The 19,986-nt window shown below is 44.8% G+C and overlaps 1 protein-coding gene across 2 annotated transcripts in view; it reads left to right on the forward strand.

Moving 5' to 3' along the window:
- Positions 1-18,767, forward strand: part of JADE1 (jade family PHD finger 1) — a 55,078-nt gene extending 36,311 nt beyond the window's left edge. For both annotated transcript variants that reach the window (XM_056855481.1, XM_056855482.1), the window contains 4 exons: positions 936-1,052; positions 10,019-10,549; positions 12,661-12,778; positions 17,827-18,767. In XM_056855481.1, coding sequence (XP_056711459.1) covers positions 936-1,052; positions 10,019-10,549; positions 12,661-12,778; positions 17,827-18,716 — 1,656 coding nt within the window. In that variant the 3' untranslated portion in view covers positions 18,717-18,767. The remainder of the gene's footprint in view (positions 1-935; positions 1,053-10,018; positions 10,550-12,660; positions 12,779-17,826) is intronic.
- Positions 18,768-19,986: the final 1,219 nt, after the last annotated feature.

Here is a 19,986-nt window from a genome sequence, read left to right on the forward strand (position 1 = left end):
GTCTGCGCCCTTCTTGCATAAGTATTAGCTCCTTGACTGGTAAAGGCAAATGTGTGAAGGGTGGTGGGTGGTGGGTTGCACGCAAGGGCAGGTTCGTGGTTGCTTAGTGAGGATTCCCCCAAAGCTCTGCTGCAGTAGCTTGGCAGACCTGGAAGGCAGAGGAAGATGGGGTATAGTTGATCCCTTCCTTTCTCGCCATTCTGGGAGGCACCCAGCAGCCATCCCCCTGGCCTTTACAAGGTGCGTGAAAGTAAGGAGTTGTGGATCATTTAGTTTAGTGATCATTTGCGAGTGGATTTTGCCACTTCGCACAGTAAAAACCAGTTGCAAAGTGGATTGAAAGGGCATTATTCAGTCTTCGTGAAAGTGCTGATAGTACTTCCCATTAGGCAGCAAAAAGAAATGTAGCTGCAATGCAGAAGGCAGTTCTAAGGGCGAAAGGACAGTTTTCAGGGTGGGGGGGATTCAACATATAAAAATGCAGATTTACTTTGCATTTGGAATCCAGAAAGATGGAGAATGGGCAAAATGGATCACCAGTGACATTTTATTGGTTTTGACACCCAAATACCAATTTTGAATTCAGTGGATTGAGTGTTGGACTTGCAGTGGGAAGATCTGTGTTCAAATTTCTGCTGAGCCGTGAAACTGGTCGGATGACCTTAGGCTCCTGTCTTCAGAGTGACCTATTTTACAAGGTTATTGTGAAGATAAAAAGGGGCAGGTGGGAAAGAATTGTGTATGCTGCTCCTTATAGATGGGACATAATGTATAAAATACTTGGTTGTTTTTAAAATGGTTTTTGACACGGATTCCCCCCCATTAACAGCTGTATATTGGGACAGCTAATTCAGCGTTTACGTATAAGTAGTGAAATAACTTCAGGATGATTCTCCTTTTAGGGGTTACTGATTGATCTGCTTTATTTTTCTCAGGTGAGCATTGGCAGCCCAGAAAAGATGGAGCCTATCACAAAGGTCTCCCATATTCCCAGCAGCAGATGGGCTCTGGTGTGCAGTCTTTGCAATGAGAAGATTGGGGCATCCATACAGGTAAATGACTTGGCCTAGGTATATAGAATATGTTGTTGCTGCTGCCAAAACTTTGCAGATCAGCTGTGGCCACTGGACACTGTAGGGAGGTTCATCTTCCGTCTTCGGTGCAGCCCCACATGTGGGACTGCGCCTGTGCGCAGGCCTGCTGCCGGAAACTTTTACTAGCCTTAAACCTCAAAGTGGGGATGCCTCTCCCCTTGGCAAGCGGGACCGGCCTCCGCGCCAAACCACCGTGTGCTCCTGGGCGGGGCATCCCCTCCCTCCTCAGTTCCTTCTTTGCCGCCGCAAAGGACGGAGCTTTCTTCACCTTACCTCAGATTTTCTTCTAAAATACTTCGATTGTGAGTTCTTTCTTCAGAGCTGCCGCTTAGGTCCGCCTAGCCAGCCTGCTACTGTACCATACATTTGGAGAGAATAACCAAGAGAGAAAAGTTCCTCCGTGCCTCGGTCCCCTCGGCCGCGTGCTGAGGGCCGTGATGGCCCTCAAGACCCCATTTAAATTGTGTCCCAAGTGCACCATGAAGATCCCGCACTCAGACCAACACGAATTGTGCCTAATCTGCTTGGGCGAGGGGCATAAAGTGTCAAAATGTACCATCTGCCAAGGCTTCTCCACCCGGGCTTGAAACGCCCGTGCTAACCGCCTAAATGCAGAGCTATGGAAGAAGGCCCTGACGGCTCCTTCCCCGTCAGCCGGTTCCAGGACACCTCGGATCCGACCTCCCAGTCGGATCCGACTCACGTCACTAAGAAACATCACAAAACTAAACACAAGGAAAAGTGCCCCGGATCCGGACACTCGGCTCGGTCAACTACGCCCGCTCGGAAAACTCCGGATCCGAAACCATCTCAACCGATACCTCCATCGGTACCGAGGACCCCTTCATTCCACTCTGGCTCTCCACTTCAATGCTTCTCAGACATTGAAATAGATCCACTGGATGACCCGCTGCTGCTCTCCGATCCGACCCTTTCGGATCCGACTCCTCCGGACCCAATCCCTCCGGATCCGATCCTTTTGGACCTGACCCCTTCGGATCCGAGGAAGACTCCTCAACCTTCCACATCCTCTACTCAGCCAATCATCTCCCCAGAGCTTGTAAAGGACTGGATCGAGTTCTGTAGATTTCGACAGTTCACTGTGCAGGGTAAACCACTAGTATTGCAGACCCCACAACTCCCTTCACCCTTTACTCCTTTAACCCAACGGAGTCCTAGGGTGGACTCAGATCCGGAAGATTCTGAGACCAGAGAATCAGTGGAAAGTTCAGAAGGGGTGTCGGAACCATCCCCTGATGAACTAGTGGGCGACCCAGAAGCAGTGTCACCATCCAAGGATCTGAAGCTGAGAACAGAACAAATGATCAGGATGGCAGAGGCTTTAGACATCAACATCTCCATCTCAGACAACAAGCCTAAGGACAAGATCCTCAGCCGTCGGTACCCAGACTCTCCAGGAATCGCTGCTTTCCTGGTTTTGGAGGGCCTCTCGGAGGTTACAAAATCTGTCTGGAAGAAACCAGCATCCACCCCACCTTCGTCCAAGAAAATTGAGAACCTATACAGGGTCAAGCCTGAATCAGCGGAATTCCTGATGGTGCACCCTCCCCCATCTTCCATTGTCACAGGGGAGATGCAAGCCAAACAAAGGCAGGGTCAACATTCTACCCCTGCAGACAAGGAAAGCAGACGTTTGCATCAACTAGGTAGAAGAACCTACACCTCAGCCGCATTAAATTTTCGAATCGCCAATTATCAGACGATCATGGGGGGCTACCAGCTGTTCCTGTGGGAAAAAGCCGCCCCCCATATTGAACTGCTACCTGATGAGTCAGAGACTGCCTTAAGACTCATTCAAACAGAAGCCACCCACTTGTCAAAGCAAGAAATCAACGCAGGGAAGCACGCAGCTGAAATTGCGGCCAGGACCATGGCATCAGCCATCACCCTGAGGCGACACTCCTGGCTGCGCACTACAGCCCTCCCGATGGATACGAGATTTCAAATCAAGGACCTTCCCTTTGAGGGTGACACCTTATTCGCAGCTAACACCACGGAGTTTCTTACGAACATCAAGAAAGACCGCCAGACGGCGAGATCCTTAGGTGTTACCCCATCTTTCCAACCTCAAAGTGACAGATTCCAACACCATCATCAGAGCTTCGGACCCTCATATCAGAGGAACCAAAGTTATCAACGGTTCCAACTGTATCCTCCCCAAGGAAAATTCCATCAGCATGGCCAACAAATCCAGCGCAAACCCGCTTTCAAGCAACAATCAGCCCCTGGCACACAACAGAAGGACCAGAGGCAAAATACTCAGAGATTTTGACTAACACCCCAGACTAGCCAAGAGGATCTACCCTTCCTAGATAGGCTAGCAATGTTCACCGAGGCCTGGCACTCCATTTGTTTGGACTCTTGGGTCCTCAAAGTTATCACTGAAGGCTACCGCCTAGAGTTTAAGTTCCTCCCAGTTTGCTCTCCTGCTAGTTCCGCAAGAGACAACCCGTTTCCTGATTTCGCACCCCAGTTAGAAGAACTTCTTCTGAAGGGTGCCGTTCAAAGGGCATCACCACACTGTTCTGGCTTCTTCTCCAGGATCTTCATGGTGGCAAAAAAGATGGAGGCTCCAGGCCCATTATTGATCTTAGATATCTTAATAAATGTTTAAGAATTTCAAAGTTCCGGATGGTCTCCCTGACTTCTGTTATGGAACTTATCACCCCAAGTACGTGGTTTGCTGTGCTAGACCTTAAAGACGCGTACTTTCACGTCTCTATATACCCAGATCATAGAAAATTCCTGATGTTTAGATATGGAACAGAGGTGTTTCACTACACTGTTCTTCCATTTGGACTTGCTACAGCCCCTAGTCTTTATAAAATGCATGGCAGTGGTTATGTCGTACCTAAGAGATCAGGGATGTAGTATCTACCCTTACCTTGACGACTGGCTGCTTACAGCAATCAGCCCCGATGTACTATTGTCTCACCTGGAACTGGTACTCTCCACATGTGACAGGCTGGGGCTAATGATCAATTTGAAGAAATCCAAATTGGTCCCCTCCCCTAGGGCACAGTTTATAGGAGCTGTGTTAGATTCAATCAGGGGAAAGGCATTCCTACCACAAGAAAGGATTGTAGCTATTAAACGCCTTATCCACCACTTCACAAGGTGTAGTCATCAAACGGTGGTCTCTATCCAGAGACTTTTGGGCCTTATGGCTTCCACTACAGCTGTCACCCCTTTTGCAAGGCTACAGATGAGACAACTCCAAAACTGGTTTATTAGGACCTTTGACGTCTCCCGTCATTCCCGAATGCACAGACTTTCTATCCCGAGAGGGATTCTCAGATCCCTTCAATGGTGGCTTTCTGAACCCAACTTACTGAAAGGCATGCCCTTCGGCATGCCCTACCCCGCTGTCGACCTAAAAAAAAAAAAAAAAAAAAAAGGGGGCCAGAGTTAGAAAGGGGAAGTTATTTTAGTACCAGACTCTTGTTACCTTGATTAGACCAAGGCCTCCAGTTTATTATACTGGACATGGCTGGTTTGGATGATCCTTGACTATGGTTGGCGGTGGGCGAGGAACTGAGGAGGGAGGGGATGCCCCGCCCAGGAGCACGCGGTGGTTTGGCGCGGAGACCGGTCCTTATTGCCAAGGGGAGGGGCATCCCCACTTTGAGGTTTAAGGCTAGTAAAAGTTTCCGGCGGCAGGCCTGCGCGCAGGCGCAGTCCCACATGTGTGTCTGCACCGAAGACGTCAATGAACAGCAGTTACAGGTAAGTGCAACTCTGTTTTTCTTTTGTAACTTTGCTTCATGTAAAGGGATACAGGGTCATGGATGGCAACCCACCATGCCTCTTTTTGGGATCTTAATATTTCAAGATTTGAGGGCCCCATCACCATGTTTGTGTATCTTGGCTCAAAACATGAAGCCTTGATTTATGCTCCTAGCTGCAGGCTCTTGCTGTTCCAGGTGGTTTTGTACGATTCGTAGTGCATGTGTGCCGTCAAGTTGCTGCTGACTTATGGCAACCCCGTAGGGTTTTCAAAGCAAGAGACGTACAGAGGTGTTTTGTCATTGCCTTCCTCTGCATAGTGACCCTGAACCATCCAACTACTGATCAGGGCTGATCCTACATAGCTGATAGATCTGATTAGTGAAAAAATATACGGGCATTGGTTTAGCTAAGACTGTTATGAGTGTTTTCTGAGCCAAGTTTGGCCTGAGCTAATTTCTTAAAATAAAATTGGAGATCGGGTTAAGGCAGGCCGATCTTATAAAATGAGGCCAGTTCAAAGCTCAAGAGCAGCTGCTGGAGAAGTTAGCTTGGTGCCTGGTTCTTGGTGAAGATAAGCCAACAGATCACCTTGATGAGCTGTGTGATTTCCAGACTGTTGTGAGCAAGTGATTGTAGGACACTTAACAGGAGCTATCCTTAGTAGGATTGCGCCCTTTTAAGCCCATAGACTTAGAGACGGGTGTAACTCTGCTTTGCAGGGCACTGTAAGTTTCTTTTACTTCATGGCAGGTTCTGTGGGAAGTTACTGAAGACCAAGGCTTCAGTCTGTTTATAGAAGCAAATTCCACCGAAATCATCAGGATTTGTACTTTTGAGTAGGTTTGCTTGGGAACGGGATATTGGGGTGGTGGTGGCAGAAAGGGTTAGGAGAATGATTTTAAAATGATAGGTAACAGTCTGTGATTGCTAATATTTTAAGACTTGGGAAGGCTTTAAAAATTATCCATGCCTCAAAATTCATTCATTACTTTCTTTATATGGATAGTATGAATTTCTGGAAGTAGCTTTTTAGAATCCTCATCCGACTGACCTACCTAGGAGTAATAAGCATTTTTCCAACATATTTTTATTAAGACAATTTAACACACAACTGGAGCAGTCCCAAGATTTAGGAAATAAACTGAGTTGTACACAATCGGTCATTAAAAATAGTTGGAGAAGCTGATGGAATCTAATTTTGCATGCTGATATAAACTGATTTATGATATCCTGATTTGTGTTTGATTTCCTGGTTTCTCTCTGTAGAAGTTTGGTCTCAACTATATGTTCCACTGTATATGGGCCCACTTTGGGTCCTATTGACCAAATATGCTCTGGGACTTCTGTGCCTGCAACTTAATTCCCAGGTGCAAAGAAACTTTGGTGTTAGCCCATCAGTACGTGCAAGTTACTGCCCCACCTCAGCATATGGTGACGCTGGCCTTGTTTACAAGTAAGTTCCTCTGGTGGGGCAGGCAGTGGATTGCCAGAGCTGAGGCGGAGCGGTAACTTTGAGCTCAGAAAAATGGTATAAGGGGGAAATGCTTAAAACCCCTCTACCCATGCACTGTGGTTCTAATCCAAATTGTGCCCGCACGCATTTGGGAATTAGATTCTGAGCACGGAACACCCCACATATATCTAGTTGACGGGCCCCAGAATGCACCTGTGGTGAGGGGGACCACGTAGTTAGGTCACATGAAGCTGCCTTATACCGAATCCGACCCTTGGTCCATCAGTATTGTTGACTCAGACTGGCAGCAGCTCTCCAGGGTCTCAGGCCGAGGTCTTTCCCATCACCTACTTGTCTAGTCCCTTTAATTGGAGATGCCAGGGATTGAACCTGGGACCTTCTCCATGCAAAGCAGAGGCTACCACTGAGCCACAGCTCCTCCAAAGTCCTTAGTATCTCCTTTAGAGAGGTAGTGCCATATCCCAGTTAATTTCTATCTGTGTGTCTTCTTACTTTTTATCATGGCCTTGGCTCATTCCCTGCCTCTTTATTTGCCAAAACCCCTTTCCTGTTAAAATGCAGCTGGTGCAAGCTGGCATCTATCTTGTTTCTCTGCAAGGAACAGAGAAGTAGAAGAAGGGCCTTGATTTCAAGCCTTGCATGATCTTGGCAATTTAAATATCCCTAAAGATCTCTTTTTGCATATTGTATCAAATTAGTAAAGTCAAAGTTACTGTGAACGGGTAGACAGGTATAATTGCGTGTATTATTAATTAATACTACTGGTATACTATGTTTTGGCAAAAGCTGTAAATAATAAACTAATACTAAGACAGCAAGTGACAAATTGAAACAAATACTTAAAGAGGGTGCTGGTGGAAACCCGAAGGATGATTTTCTGTGGCTGGTGATGTCTTTGCTGTGCTCCAAAAGCTGAGACTGCCAGAGAGAGCGGCAGTGACTGGTGCATATTTGGTGTGATTATATAGTTTTGTGAGTTATATCAACCCCTCTCTATTTTCTGATTAGCTTTCCTGGCATCTTTAGGTTATGATGGGTTTATAGCATAAAGAAATCAGAATTCTGTGATGTTATCTCCCTCGTTCAGGTAGCGACTCTTTCATGTCTGTGCATAAAACAGCTACTAATGTAGAGAAACTGCTTTGCCATGCTTGGCTTTTAGAACACTAATAAATATTTTATGCATAAGCATGAAAGCGCTGCCACCTGAACGGTGGGCAATCATCGCTGTATTCTTTTTATTAGTCGTATTAATATGAAAGAAGCCGTTGCTTACATGGTGGAGGGGGGAAATGCAGACTTACGCCGTTGCCCCTCACGTATTTTGGGGGAGATAGGAGTGCATTCTGGGCCTTGTCTTTGGCTCCAGTGAAAGCTGCACTTTGCTTGAAGGTGAGGCCACGCTGTAGTCAATTGCCGTGTGTTTAGATCCTTAGGATGGTGCTGTCCCCCCTCCTTTTCGCTTCTCTGCTTACTCTGAATCATTGATAGGCCAGGGATTCAGCAGGGAATCCCTGCAGCTTTGCAAGTGCTTTGCCAGAGGCTTTGTTTACTGCTCCCCCTCCCAGGGAAGTGTAAGGGAAAAGTGCCGAATACGAATCACAGGAATCGAATTGGGGCCCCGTGCATTAATAAATAAATAGCACAAGCCCTTACAGACCTCTCTGGACTCCCTCGAGTCCACGCTTATGTAACTGGTGAGATAACCGCACTGATATTGCCCTTCTGACAGTTGCTTGGAACTACTGCGTAACAGCTTCGTTCCAAGTGCAGACATCTGTGGGTGTTGCTCATTCTTGCTTTCTCCAAGTTGATAATCTGAATGCAAACAGATGAAAAGAGTGCCGCTGTCCCTTCAGACAACAGCAAGCTGTTTAAAAACACACTGGAGGTCTTGGTCCCAGTTCTCTGGCATTTTTCGTGCCCCATTGGATTAGTTCCAACATGATCCTCTGCTGTCTTTTCCTCGTGGGAAGTGAAAGCACAGGCAGAGAACGGGATGATACTATTCCTTGTGTGCATTATTTGGTGCATCCGCTGATCAAGTAGCATTTCATCAAGGAGTTCTGTTGTTTCCTAGATTATACCAGTGGGTTTTCGTGTCATTAAAAAAAACAATCTCTCAGGGTGTTTATAATTCTGTGTCAGACCAAGATCAACTAGAGCTGTTTTGCTGTTGAAATGATCTTGTGTAATCAGATTACATGGGTGCAGATTGGCACATTCAAATCCCACAGCCGGTGAAGAATGTATGGTTTATTATACCTCAAAAGAGGAAAAGGAACATGTGATACAGTCAAATGTATTTAATAACATTGTACCGCATGTTATGACATGGATTTCTGTACTCAGTTAAAGCTTGCCTCCTGATCAGTAAGGCCGTCAGCAATCAAAATATCCGAGTCTTGGGACTTGTTAGGAACCTTCCATTGTACAGGGGTGCCATCTCCATTGTCTTGTGCCTAATATAGGAAACTTACGGATTCCTTTTCTGTTCATTTACAAAGCTAATTGTAGACTTAAGATAAATTCTCCTGTTCCTTCTGGAGCTGTGAAAAGACCACCTCATAGAAACATAGAATTGGAAGGGATCACCAGGGTCATCTAGTCCAACCCCCTGCACAATGCAGGAAACTCACAACTGCCTTCCCCCCCACACCTCCAGTGACCCATACTTCATGCCCAGAAGATGGCCAAGGTGCCCTCCCTCTCATGATCTGCCTAAGGTTATAGAATCAGCATTGCTGACAAATGGCCTTCTAGCCTCTTCTTAAAAACCTCCAGGGAAGGAGAGCTTACCACCTCCCGATGAAGCTTGTTCCACTGAGGAAAGCTGCTCATTGCAGCTTTCAATATATAAAAGCGTTTATCATTATAATTAACAGATTTACAGTAATGGTTTAAAAATCAGGAAGTTTGATGGTGCAGCATCCCTAACCTGCACAGTGCTGCAAAGGATTTATCACAACCTAGTGGGCAATTCATTCCCTTTCTTCTCTGTGTAAGGATCCTCCTCCCCTGTAATGAACAGTGAAAGCAGCACACCTTCTACTTAGAAAAATGGGAGCTGAGCGCTGCCCCATTTAGCTGCTACAGGAGGCTACTTGAGTTGCAAATGTCTATTTTTTCGTAGGTTAGGGAATTGTGGAATTCCACACAGCTACTTTAGTAGCAATTGAAGGAGAAAAGCTGGTGTTTCAGTTTAGGGACTATTCCTATCATTTCAGTAAGTGAGAGGAAACCCTTTCCTTATTCACCAGATTTCTTTTTCTGCCCATGAAACCTTTTATGAAGATGACCGTGGCATGGAATCCAAAGTCAAGTAGCTTTTTGTTACATGGAGGGGCACCCACAGTCGATGGGTGAGCGCCGCGGCCTTCCGTCGGCCCCACACTCCGCTGGAACGCCCGGGGAGCGGGCGAGAGGGCTCCAGAGCCTCCCACCACGTGCAGCCCGGGTGCGGGTGAGTCCCAGCGGTGGGAGGAGCCCAGGCGTGGCGAGAGGCACCCAGCCAGGCGGAGAGGCGAGAAGCTGCCCTGCGCCTGGGCAGGAGCGGAGTGGCTCGGGAGCCCGCACTCAAGGGGCCAAAGAGCCACATGCGGCTCATGAGCCGCGGTTTGCCGACCACTGTTATAAACTATTGAAGGTTTAAGTTTACATATTTAAGGTTTGTAATTTATCTCTCCCCCCCCCCCCCCAGTGTTCGGTGAAAAATTGCCGCACAGCTTTCCACGTCACTTGTGCATTTGACCGTGGCTTAGAAATGAAAACCATTCTGGCTGACAATGATGAAGTTAAGTTCAAGTCGTACTGCCCAAAGCATAGCTCCACTAAGAAGCCAGATGAGGAAAACCTAAGTGAATTCATCAGCCAGGAGAATGAGAACGGAGACCAGGACAATTCCCCTCCTGCTCACCTTGAGCCATTTGACAACATGGATCAAAACCAGGAGGAAGCCCACAGAGTGAGCGTTCGCAAGCAGAAGCTTCAACAACTGGAGGATGAGTTCTATGCCTTTGTCAATGCTTCAGAAGTGGCCAAAGCCCTGCAGCTTCCAGAAGACTCTGTAGAATTCCTGTATCAGTACTGGAAGCTGAAGAGGAAATCTAACTTCAACAAACCTTTGATCACCCCAAAGAAAGATGAGGAGGACAATCTGGCCAAACGGGAACAGGATGTTCTGTTCAGGAGACTACAGCTTTTCACCCATCTTCGGCAGGATTTGGAAAGGGTAAGCAGCTGTGGAAAGGAAGACGTTGCTTTGGTTACCAAACCAAGGCCACAACTCTGTTGTCTATAAATGCTTTGGTTCCAGAGTACCTAAAATCAGGTTAATGGATAACTTATTGATTCTGGGCAACTGATGAGATACAGAGTATTGGCTTCTTGACTCTGTTTCTTCCAAGTGCTTTGGGAAGAGGAGTTAGCTGATAGAACTCTTCTGGATTGTACATACAGTGAGGGGAAAAAGTATTTGATCCCCTGCTGAATTTGCCCGTTTTCCCTCTGACGAAGAAATGACCAGTCCATAATTTTAATGGTAGGTCTATTGTAGCTGTGAGAGAGAGAATAACAACAGGAAAAACCCCAGAAACCCAGAAGACAAAAGTCAGAGATTGATGTGCATTATAATGAGTGAAATAAATATTTGATCCCTTTGCAAAAGATGACTTAGTACTTGGTGGCAAAACCCTTGTTGGCAATTACAGAGGTCAGACGTTTCTTGTAGGGGGCCACCAGGTTTGCACACATCTCAGGAGGTATTTTGTCCCACTCCTCTTTGCAGATCCTCTCCAAGTCAGTAAGATTTCGAGGCTGATGTGTAGCTACTTGAACCTTCAGCTCCCTCCACAGATTTTCGATGGGATTAAGGTCTGGAGACTGGCTAGGCCACTCCAGGACCTTAATGTGCTTCTTCTTGAGCCACTCCTTTGTTGCCTTGGCCGTGTGTTTTGGGTCATTGTCATGCTGGAATACCCATCCTCGACCCATTTTCAATGCCTTGGCTGAGGGAAGGAGGTGCTCACCCAAGATTTGATACATGGTCCCGTCCATCTTCCCTTCGATGCGGTGAAGGTGTCCTGTCCCCTTAGCAGAAAAACACCCCCAAAGCATACGATGTCCCCCTCCATGTTTGACGGTGGGGATGGTGTTCTTGGGGTCGTAGGCAGCATTCCTCCTCCTCCAAACACGGCGAGTTGAGTTGATGCCAAAGAGCTCGATTTTGGTCTCATCTGACCACAACACTTTCACCCAGTTCTCCTCTGGGTCATTCAGATGTGCATTGGCAAACTGCAGACGGGCCTGTACATGTGCTGTCTTGAGCAAGGGGACCTTGCGGGCTCTGCAAGATCTCAGTCCTTCACGGCGTAGTGTGTTACCAACTGTTTTCATGGTGACTAGGGTCCCAGCTGCCCTGAGATCATTGACAAGTTCCCCCCGTGTAGTTCTGGGCTGCTTCATCACCGTTCTCATGATCATTGCAACTCCACGAGATGAGATCTTGCATGGAGTCCCAGACCGAGGGAGGTTGACAGTTAGGGTTAGGGTTGTCACCTTCTCACCAAGCTGCTTGGCAATAGTCTTGTAGCCCAGTCCAGCCTTGTGCAGGTCTACAATCTTGTCCCTGACATCCTTGGACAGCTCTTTGGTCTTGGTCATGGTGGCTAGTTTGGAATCTGATGGATTGATTGCTTCTGTCGACAGCAGAACCCTAACCCTAACCCTAATCTGGCTGGTTGATAGGGGATCAAATATTTATTTCACTCATTATAATGCACATCAATCTCTGACTTTTGTCTTTCTGGGGTTTTTCCTGTTGTTATTCTGTCTCACAGCTACAATAAACCTACCATTAAAATTATGGACTGGTCATTTCTTTGTCAGAGGGCAAACGGGCACATTTAGCAGGGGATCAAATACATTTTTCCCTCACTGTATACCTCCAGTGTTGCCCCTTTCTGCCACTTTGTTTAATTGCAAGGTGTGTATTAGAAAGTGGAGAGATTATGAGAAGAGACAACTCACATTTCTTGCTCTCCCAAGAACTGCCTGTAAGGTAGTCATTCATTGCAAGGTGTGAATGGGTAAGCAATTGCAAGCATAAGATCGTGAGCCTACACGTGTTCTCTAGAGCCAGACTTCGTCTATGTGAGCAGGCCTCTCAAGTTACTTCATTGTAATGGCCATCTCTGCAAATACATTCCCCTGTTCAAGCAGAGCTTCTTTCTTAAAGCGAATAGGAAAATCCACACGGGAAGAGGTCTGTGAGTGTGTGAAAGTTCCTATGCCCACAAAAAGTCACGGTGCACATTCTCTCTCTCTCTCTGTGTGTATTTTTAGGTACGAAATCTTACATACATGGTGACCCGACGGGAAAAAATTAAAAGATCTGTTTGCAAAGTCCAGGAACAGATTTTCAATCTCTACACAAATCTTATGGAACGTGAAAGAGTTTCAGGTGAGTTCTGTTTGATTCCTTTTTGTGTCCAGTACAACATGAAAAACTGTGTAGGCAGATGGGGTCTGGAATTAAACCGAATTCTGTAATTTAACATTGCACTGTAATAAATGTAATTGCCCCACATTTCCTTGTTCTACCATACAACACTTTCCACCTGTGGGCTGGGGGAAGAAATTCAGTATTTGAAAAGTTCTGATTCTTTCCTGAATTTGAGTTCCTGAGGATGGTCATAGTAGGTATTCATTAAAAACCATCACAAGTAGACCTATTGTATAATTTGCTGCTTGTCATGTCTTCAAATATTTTTGACTGGGGATTATCACTTCCTTGCACAAAACATGAACACATTAAGCTTTAACCTCCTCCAGCTCAGATGCATTCATTTCTGAAAACTTAGCCTGTTGACTCGACACCCTTAACTTTACTTTTTTTATTAAACACTTGAAGCAAAATAATAAATATTTGTGTGATACCCACAGGCTTCTTTCTATCTCTGATACTGAGCATATGTTTGCCCCTCTGTAGTTCTTGTAGACTTTTATTTATATCACTGTAAAATCTGGTGCTGTTTATTCTCTGCACCGGACTGAATTCTACCTGTCAGTTTCCACTGTTTATTTTTCTCCATTATTTTTTTACCTCTATTACTTACGTTACCTTAGATCTTATCCCTTTCCCATTCTTTATAGTTCTCTGTTTTTGACTCACATCCTACTTAGTAGAGCCTGGAACTTTTTTACATTTTGTATTTATTTATGAAATTTTTATGGCACCCCTCCATTGTCCTGCTTGAGGTGGCTAAAAAAAAACACCTGTACCATAAAAACGTTACAGATTATCAACATAAAAATAAAACAAGTCACTAAAGCCGAGGGCTTAGAAACGCAGCATAAAATAACTGCTGATGAACCTAAAAATATCCACAGAACAGGCCTCTGACCAGAAGCAGATCGTAGAACAGTTGAAAAGATAAAAGCCCCTTTGTTGTAAGCCCTGGAGAAAAAGAAATGTTCTGGCGCTAAAAGACAGTATGGTCGGCAGCAGCATCAGGTGTTTCTGACATGTTTGATATGAAATTGCTGATAACCCATGTCCTGTTGAATGCAGGCAGACGGCTGCATTCATTACAGTGCAATCCAGTGCAGGGTCACTCCATTCTAAGCCTATTGATTTTAATGGGCTCAGGCTGAAACAAAGTGTGCACAGGATTGCACTATTTGTCCAGCTAGCCCTTTCTTAGAAACTTTTCCAGTGTTGCAAAGTTCTGACCTTTTGAAATCAAACACCTTAACTGCAATGTTTGCTCAAGCTGGCCCTGTAGCTGAATTAACTGAAAGTGGTGTCCTCTCCCTGTTCAGAAATTCAAGTGCTTATGTGCCAAAGTACATGGGCAATTTTTTTAAAGGTCCCAAATCATTAAATATTGAAAAAAATGTTTTTATTATATCAGTACAACATTTCCACTTGCAGGTTGAGTGGCAATTAGGATAAGGTAATTCGAAGTATATTTGTACCCGCAGATCAGCTTAGACAATGATTGTTCAGTTGACTTATTTTTAAAACTGCCATTCTTGTGTGGTTTTGGGCATAAGGTGGATTTTCTCATGATGGCAATACAATAATAGGGAAAGAAATCTATAAACTAGAGCCCTGAAGAGTCGATTGCTGCATCCTCAGGGAAGGCATAATTCCTAAAACCAAATGATCTCCATTTTCAAAATTGAATAATTCAGTCCTATTGGACAAAAAGAAAATAATAGAGTTGGTTTAATGTTTGTTTGCACATGGATAATATTCCCTCATTTGTGATCTGGATCACAAAGCAAGGTGTACCACTTTTTTTTTCTAGTAGTGTTCATTTTGGATAGGATTTGTTCCTTTTCATAAAATTAAGTGGCATAAACCATATACCTTGCTTACTGGCCTCCTCAAAGCCTCTTACAAATGGCTGACACCCTGACTCTTCAGCCATAACCAAAAATGCATCAAACACCCAAGGGGGGGAAAAGGCTGTAGGAGAACTGAGCTTCATGGGTCTATTACATTACAAATGAATTGAACTAGAAAAGTCTGCCTTTTTATCACATTCTTTACACTGAGTGTCTTGCGCTGACAAGCCAAGTACTTCAGAGACTATCAGCAACTAAGTGGAACGACGACCTTTCTTTAATGTGGCTCGCCAGTCGGAAAGTGCTTTAGAAGCATAAACCCTGAAGAAATAGCGAGCCAAGTTGTAACTGTACATTCTTCAGAGACACTAGCACCCGTTCAGCAGAAAAATGCTACAGCTGAATGACCTTCATGTTTCAATCATTAATCATCTGCCTGGATTTGGCAGCCTTTAAGCCCAAATAATAAAATACTGGAGCTGGTGTCGTTAACAGAGGTGCTACTGAAACATCCCTTCATGGGTGAAGCTGTACTGGCATGGCTGCTTGTCTTCCTGCTTTTCGTGCAAAACAATCTGACCTCCACTGAGCCATGAAGTGCCTAGTCAACCTATCAACCTAAATTCTATGTTGTGTAGAGAGTCCTAGGATAAGGCTGTCAGTTCAGTGTTTCACTTTCTTAGCTTGTTAGCACAAACTTGTACAAGCCGTGACCCATCAGCCTTCCACCTGCTAAGTAGTTAGCATGCCCCAAAGTAGGCAAAAGAAACTGGAAGTCTGTTAAGGCCATAACACATAGCTGATGGGATTGTTCAGCTGGGGTCACAGGTTGTGTACGGTTATGTTAGAATTATGCTGACTTAACTGCGTGTGTTTCTTTCCATCTAGTTAAAGTTGATTCTGTGCAAGTTGCAGTCTGCTAAGTTTAGATATGCTCAGGGCATAAGAGTTAAATGTGTTTTGGTTTAAAAAAAGCAAAGAGAAAAGAACAGGATCTGCAGTCTACAGCTGTATTTGTTTGCTTAAGCAGGAAACGGAACACATTTATTTATTTAATCAATCATTCATCCCACACAGTCAGCTGTACTTGGCTCCCAAGGTGGCTTACATAAAAAATTAAAAGCCTGCAGTTTAAAAAAGTTTAAACTATATAATGAACAAAAGCACTAAAAGCAGCAAAAGAGTTTAAAAAATCAAGAGTTTGCAGCATCAGATAATCAGTGCTAAATAAAAATATTACCGAAGCACAGAGGAACAGGTAGTGAACACAATAACTCATGAAGCTGCCTTTTACTGAATCAGACTCTTGATCCATCAAAGTCAGTATTGTCTACTCAGACCTGCAGCGGCTCTCCAGAGTCCCAGGCAGGGGTCTTTCACATCACCTCCTTGCCTAGTCCCTTTAACTGGAGATGCCGGGGATTGAACCTGGGACCTTCTGCATGCCAAGCAGATGCTCTGCTGCTGAGCCATGGCCCCCTCCCTGTAGCATTCCACAAACTGAAGCTCCATAAAAGAGGAAGTCTCCCTCCCACCAGCTTATGGACACACCTAACTTCAGAAGATGGGGGAATGTGGAGTAGGGCTATATGAAGTGCAGGATTTTGTCCCCCCCCCCCCACCGTTGTTTTTTTTTTGAGTTCTGAAATTTATATATTTAGCAAAGGGAATTCATGGACCTGAAGGATTCAGTTTGTGTTTCTAACATGTATACACTAATAATAATTGCCCCATAAAGATGTCTCCATTTATTTCACTGAAACTTAGCATGGACTTGATGAGCACTATAAATCCCATAGACTTCTGCAGAATAGTTAAGCACATGTTTCACTCTGTCCAGCAGAAATCAGCAGGATTTTAAAATAATTATTGGGTAGGTCTTGCAGGTCATGCTAGGAAAAGTTGAGGGCAGCAGGAAAAGAGGAAGACCCAACAAGAGATGGACTGACTCAATAAAGGAAGCCACAGCCTTCAGTTTGCAAGATCTGAGCAAGGCTGTCAAAGATAGGACATTTTGGAGGACTTTCATTCATAGGGTCACCATGAGTCGGAAGCGACTTGACGGCACTTAACACACACACACAGGTCTTGCATAGGCTTTTGTCCCACTGAAATTACTGCGAGAGGTGAGTGCTAACAGGCTACAGTCCTAAGTATGCACACATAGATGCTAGTTTGATTTAAATCGGTTACATTCAAGCAACGTGGACCATACCCTTCCCTGGATTTTTTTTTCTCCGATTGATTAAGTATAAGTAGATTTCTGCCCACTCCAGTACTGTTAAAATGTGTCTGCTGGATTCTAGCAATGTTCAGTGAGAGTGTTAATTATATCCAAATATTCCAACACAGAGTGATGTCTGTACAAAGGCATAGTGTGGTGGGTGCAGCCACAAAATGGCTGCCACAGCTTACCTTCAGTCACACATTGGAGAGCCTGGTGCTGTTGGGCAGTTGCTGCCAAAGCAACTTTAAAAAACATTGCACAGCCAATCAGAATCTTTGCTAGACAGAAACCCCACCTGGCCCCGCCCAGTTTCTTTTAAAAAAATTTGGGGAAATTTTCAAACGAACAAATATTCTCAATCGTTCACATACATACAGTGTAAACAATCTTTCAGGGAGTTCGTTTTGAATTGATCATTTGTGTCGTAGTGGACATTTATATAATCCATCTGTCTGAATCCCTTATCCATGTTTCCACTACTTTTCAGGCTATCGAAGCAATACTTGATACTTAATACAATTCATATTTCCCATTCTATACTTTTATTCTTCATCTGCTCTTCTAAACTTCATATGCACAAGAGATCTACCGCCTTAATATTGATATTCTTTTATTTATTAATATGCCCCCACCCTTCTTTACTAAGTTATAGTTTCTACTTTAAGTAATCAAAATAAAACACCTATTTCTTCGGAAATTCTTCCATCGTTCTGCCATTCATCAAGTTAGATAGTTTTGCCATCACTGTATATTTGGCCCTGCCCAGTTTCTGAAAACACTTTGCAGGCGCCAGGAAAGCTCCGGGGCACCATGGTAGGGACTCTTCATATAACCCATAGTTTTATAAAAGGCGGTTTAAGATGTGAAACTTAAAAGTTGGATGCAGTCAGCTTTTTGGTAACCATGAAATGATTTTTATGTCTTTCCAGGTATGCCCTCCTCCTTTTCTACTATGGAAAATATGGTGCTCTTCAACAGTTCACCTTCGGGACCAGATGCACCTAAGATAGAGGATTTGAAGTGGCATTCAGCTTTCTTTCGGAAGCAAATGGGCATGTCTTTGAGTCATTCATTGAAAAAGACGCAGAAGAGAGAACGAATGAGGCACAATGACAAACCTTTGCTCAAGCAGCCCAGCCAAAGGGAAGGCCTTGAGACTCCAGCTAGCTTTTTCAGCTTTGAAAAGACCTTTGCAGAAGCACAAATTGGATCAGCACAACAGAAGAATGGGGTTGTCACGGCAGACCACAGGAAGAGAAGAGACAATCATTCCCATTGTGACCTGACGAAGGGAGGACTGAAGGAAAAACCTTCCAAACACATCCCCAAACCGCTGAGGTCTAACGAACTCACTCAGAGGCAACTGGAAAATAAAAAGGCAGTGAACCACCCGAGTGGGAGGTCAGCGCCTGGAACCAGGAGGGATACGGTGCCTAAATACAATGGATCCTTTTGCAAAATAAACTGTCACCCAACTCCAGTGAAAGTGCCTACGACACCAAGAAGCCCTGTGAAAAACTGGGGAGGATTCCGAATTCCAAAGAAAGGGGAGAGGCAACAGCAGGGGGAAGGGCAGGAGGACCCATGCCGACAAATCTCTAACTACCATTACTCGGGCTTGGGTCGCATTTCGCCGAAGGACAGGGCAAAAAACAACCTAAAGGTGGACAGCGAGAACGACGGGTATACCCCTGATGCTGAAATGAGCGATTCAGAAACTGAGGTGGCTGAGAACAAATGCCGGCAGCCGAGGCTTGGTTCAAACAGCACTATTGCTCGGAGGACAGACATTATTAGGAGAAGCATCCTCGCCTCCTGACTGGAGAGTGAAACATTGTAGTAGCACTGGAAGTCGGTGATGTTCCCAGCCTGGGGGAAAAAATCCACTCTGCATTATTTATTGGTGTGACAAAGAGGAGGGTTCTTTCAGATGTGGCTACAAGATCAAACTGTAAACCAGTTTCTCTCCCCCCCCCCCGCAGTAGAAACATGTTTACATGTACTTGACACTAGGAGTTGGGCCCCCTGCCTGTCCTCATTTTTGTGTGATGTGAGCCTCCTTTATTTCCAACTATCCTGCAGAAATCATCAGAAAAATGACCTTGCTACTCTTGTTAGATCAATAGGGCTGAATGCTTTTAAAAAATTACTTAATAGCAAGGCGGTTGATTTTGAGTGGGGAATAGTTGAGGTGGATAGCACTGAGGTTTTTCCTCACTGTCCCTGAAAAGCACAAGCGGTTGGTAAATCAGATGTATGATGAATGAAATGAGGTGGTTAATACCACCATGCACTGCTTAACCCATGCTAAATTGTCACTTTTGTCAAGTTGTGCTAGGACTGAGTCCTAGCAGGCTGCCGTTTTGTTGTCGTTGCTTTAGGACTCGAGATGTGGGCAGCTGAAAATCTTTTTTAATACGAAGCCCGTCAAATAGGTAAGAAAAAGCTTACCGTGACTACTAGAGGAAAAACTAAAGGGACAGATCAAAGCTGTCCCTAGCGAAAAAACGGCAGCAGGTAGTGCTACTTAGAAGGGACCCAGACTGAGAGTGGATGAAAATAACTCGGCTCCCGTAACTGGGTGAGCAAAAATGTCTTTAAAATACTTTATCTTATTCTGAAAAGGAAGGCAGGTTTTTAGTCTGCTGTCCTCACCTGCCCATCCAGGTACCTTCCCAGCTGGAATACGACAACAATTCAAGTGGGAAAGACTGAGGGTGTGTCTGTACCGCAAATATAAATAAGTTTTGCTGTTGTGGTTCCGTTCCCTTCTCCACTCAGGAATCATGGGAATTGTAGTTCTGTAATGAGTGACAAGGTCTTTAGCAAAGAATCAGTTATCTTCAACTCCCCCAAACTACAGTTTCCATGTTTCCTTGGGAAAAGCCATAACAGGTTAACGGGTTGAAATTTTGTCATGAAAACATGCCCAAATTTCTAAAGGCGCTGGTCAGTAGCCTTTCCCAATGTGCACTAATGGTATGTGTTGGATATGCAAGTTTCTGGCACATAAGGGTTACTTTAAATAAAAGAGAAGGATGTAATAAATATATATATATTTTTGAAAAAAAAATGGAAAGGCAATAAGA

Source organism: Euleptes europaea, chromosome 9, assembly GCF_029931775.1.
Source record: "Euleptes europaea isolate rEulEur1 chromosome 9, rEulEur1.hap1, whole genome shotgun sequence".
Taxonomy (NCBI): Eukaryota; Metazoa; Chordata; class Lepidosauria; order Squamata; family Sphaerodactylidae; genus Euleptes; species Euleptes europaea.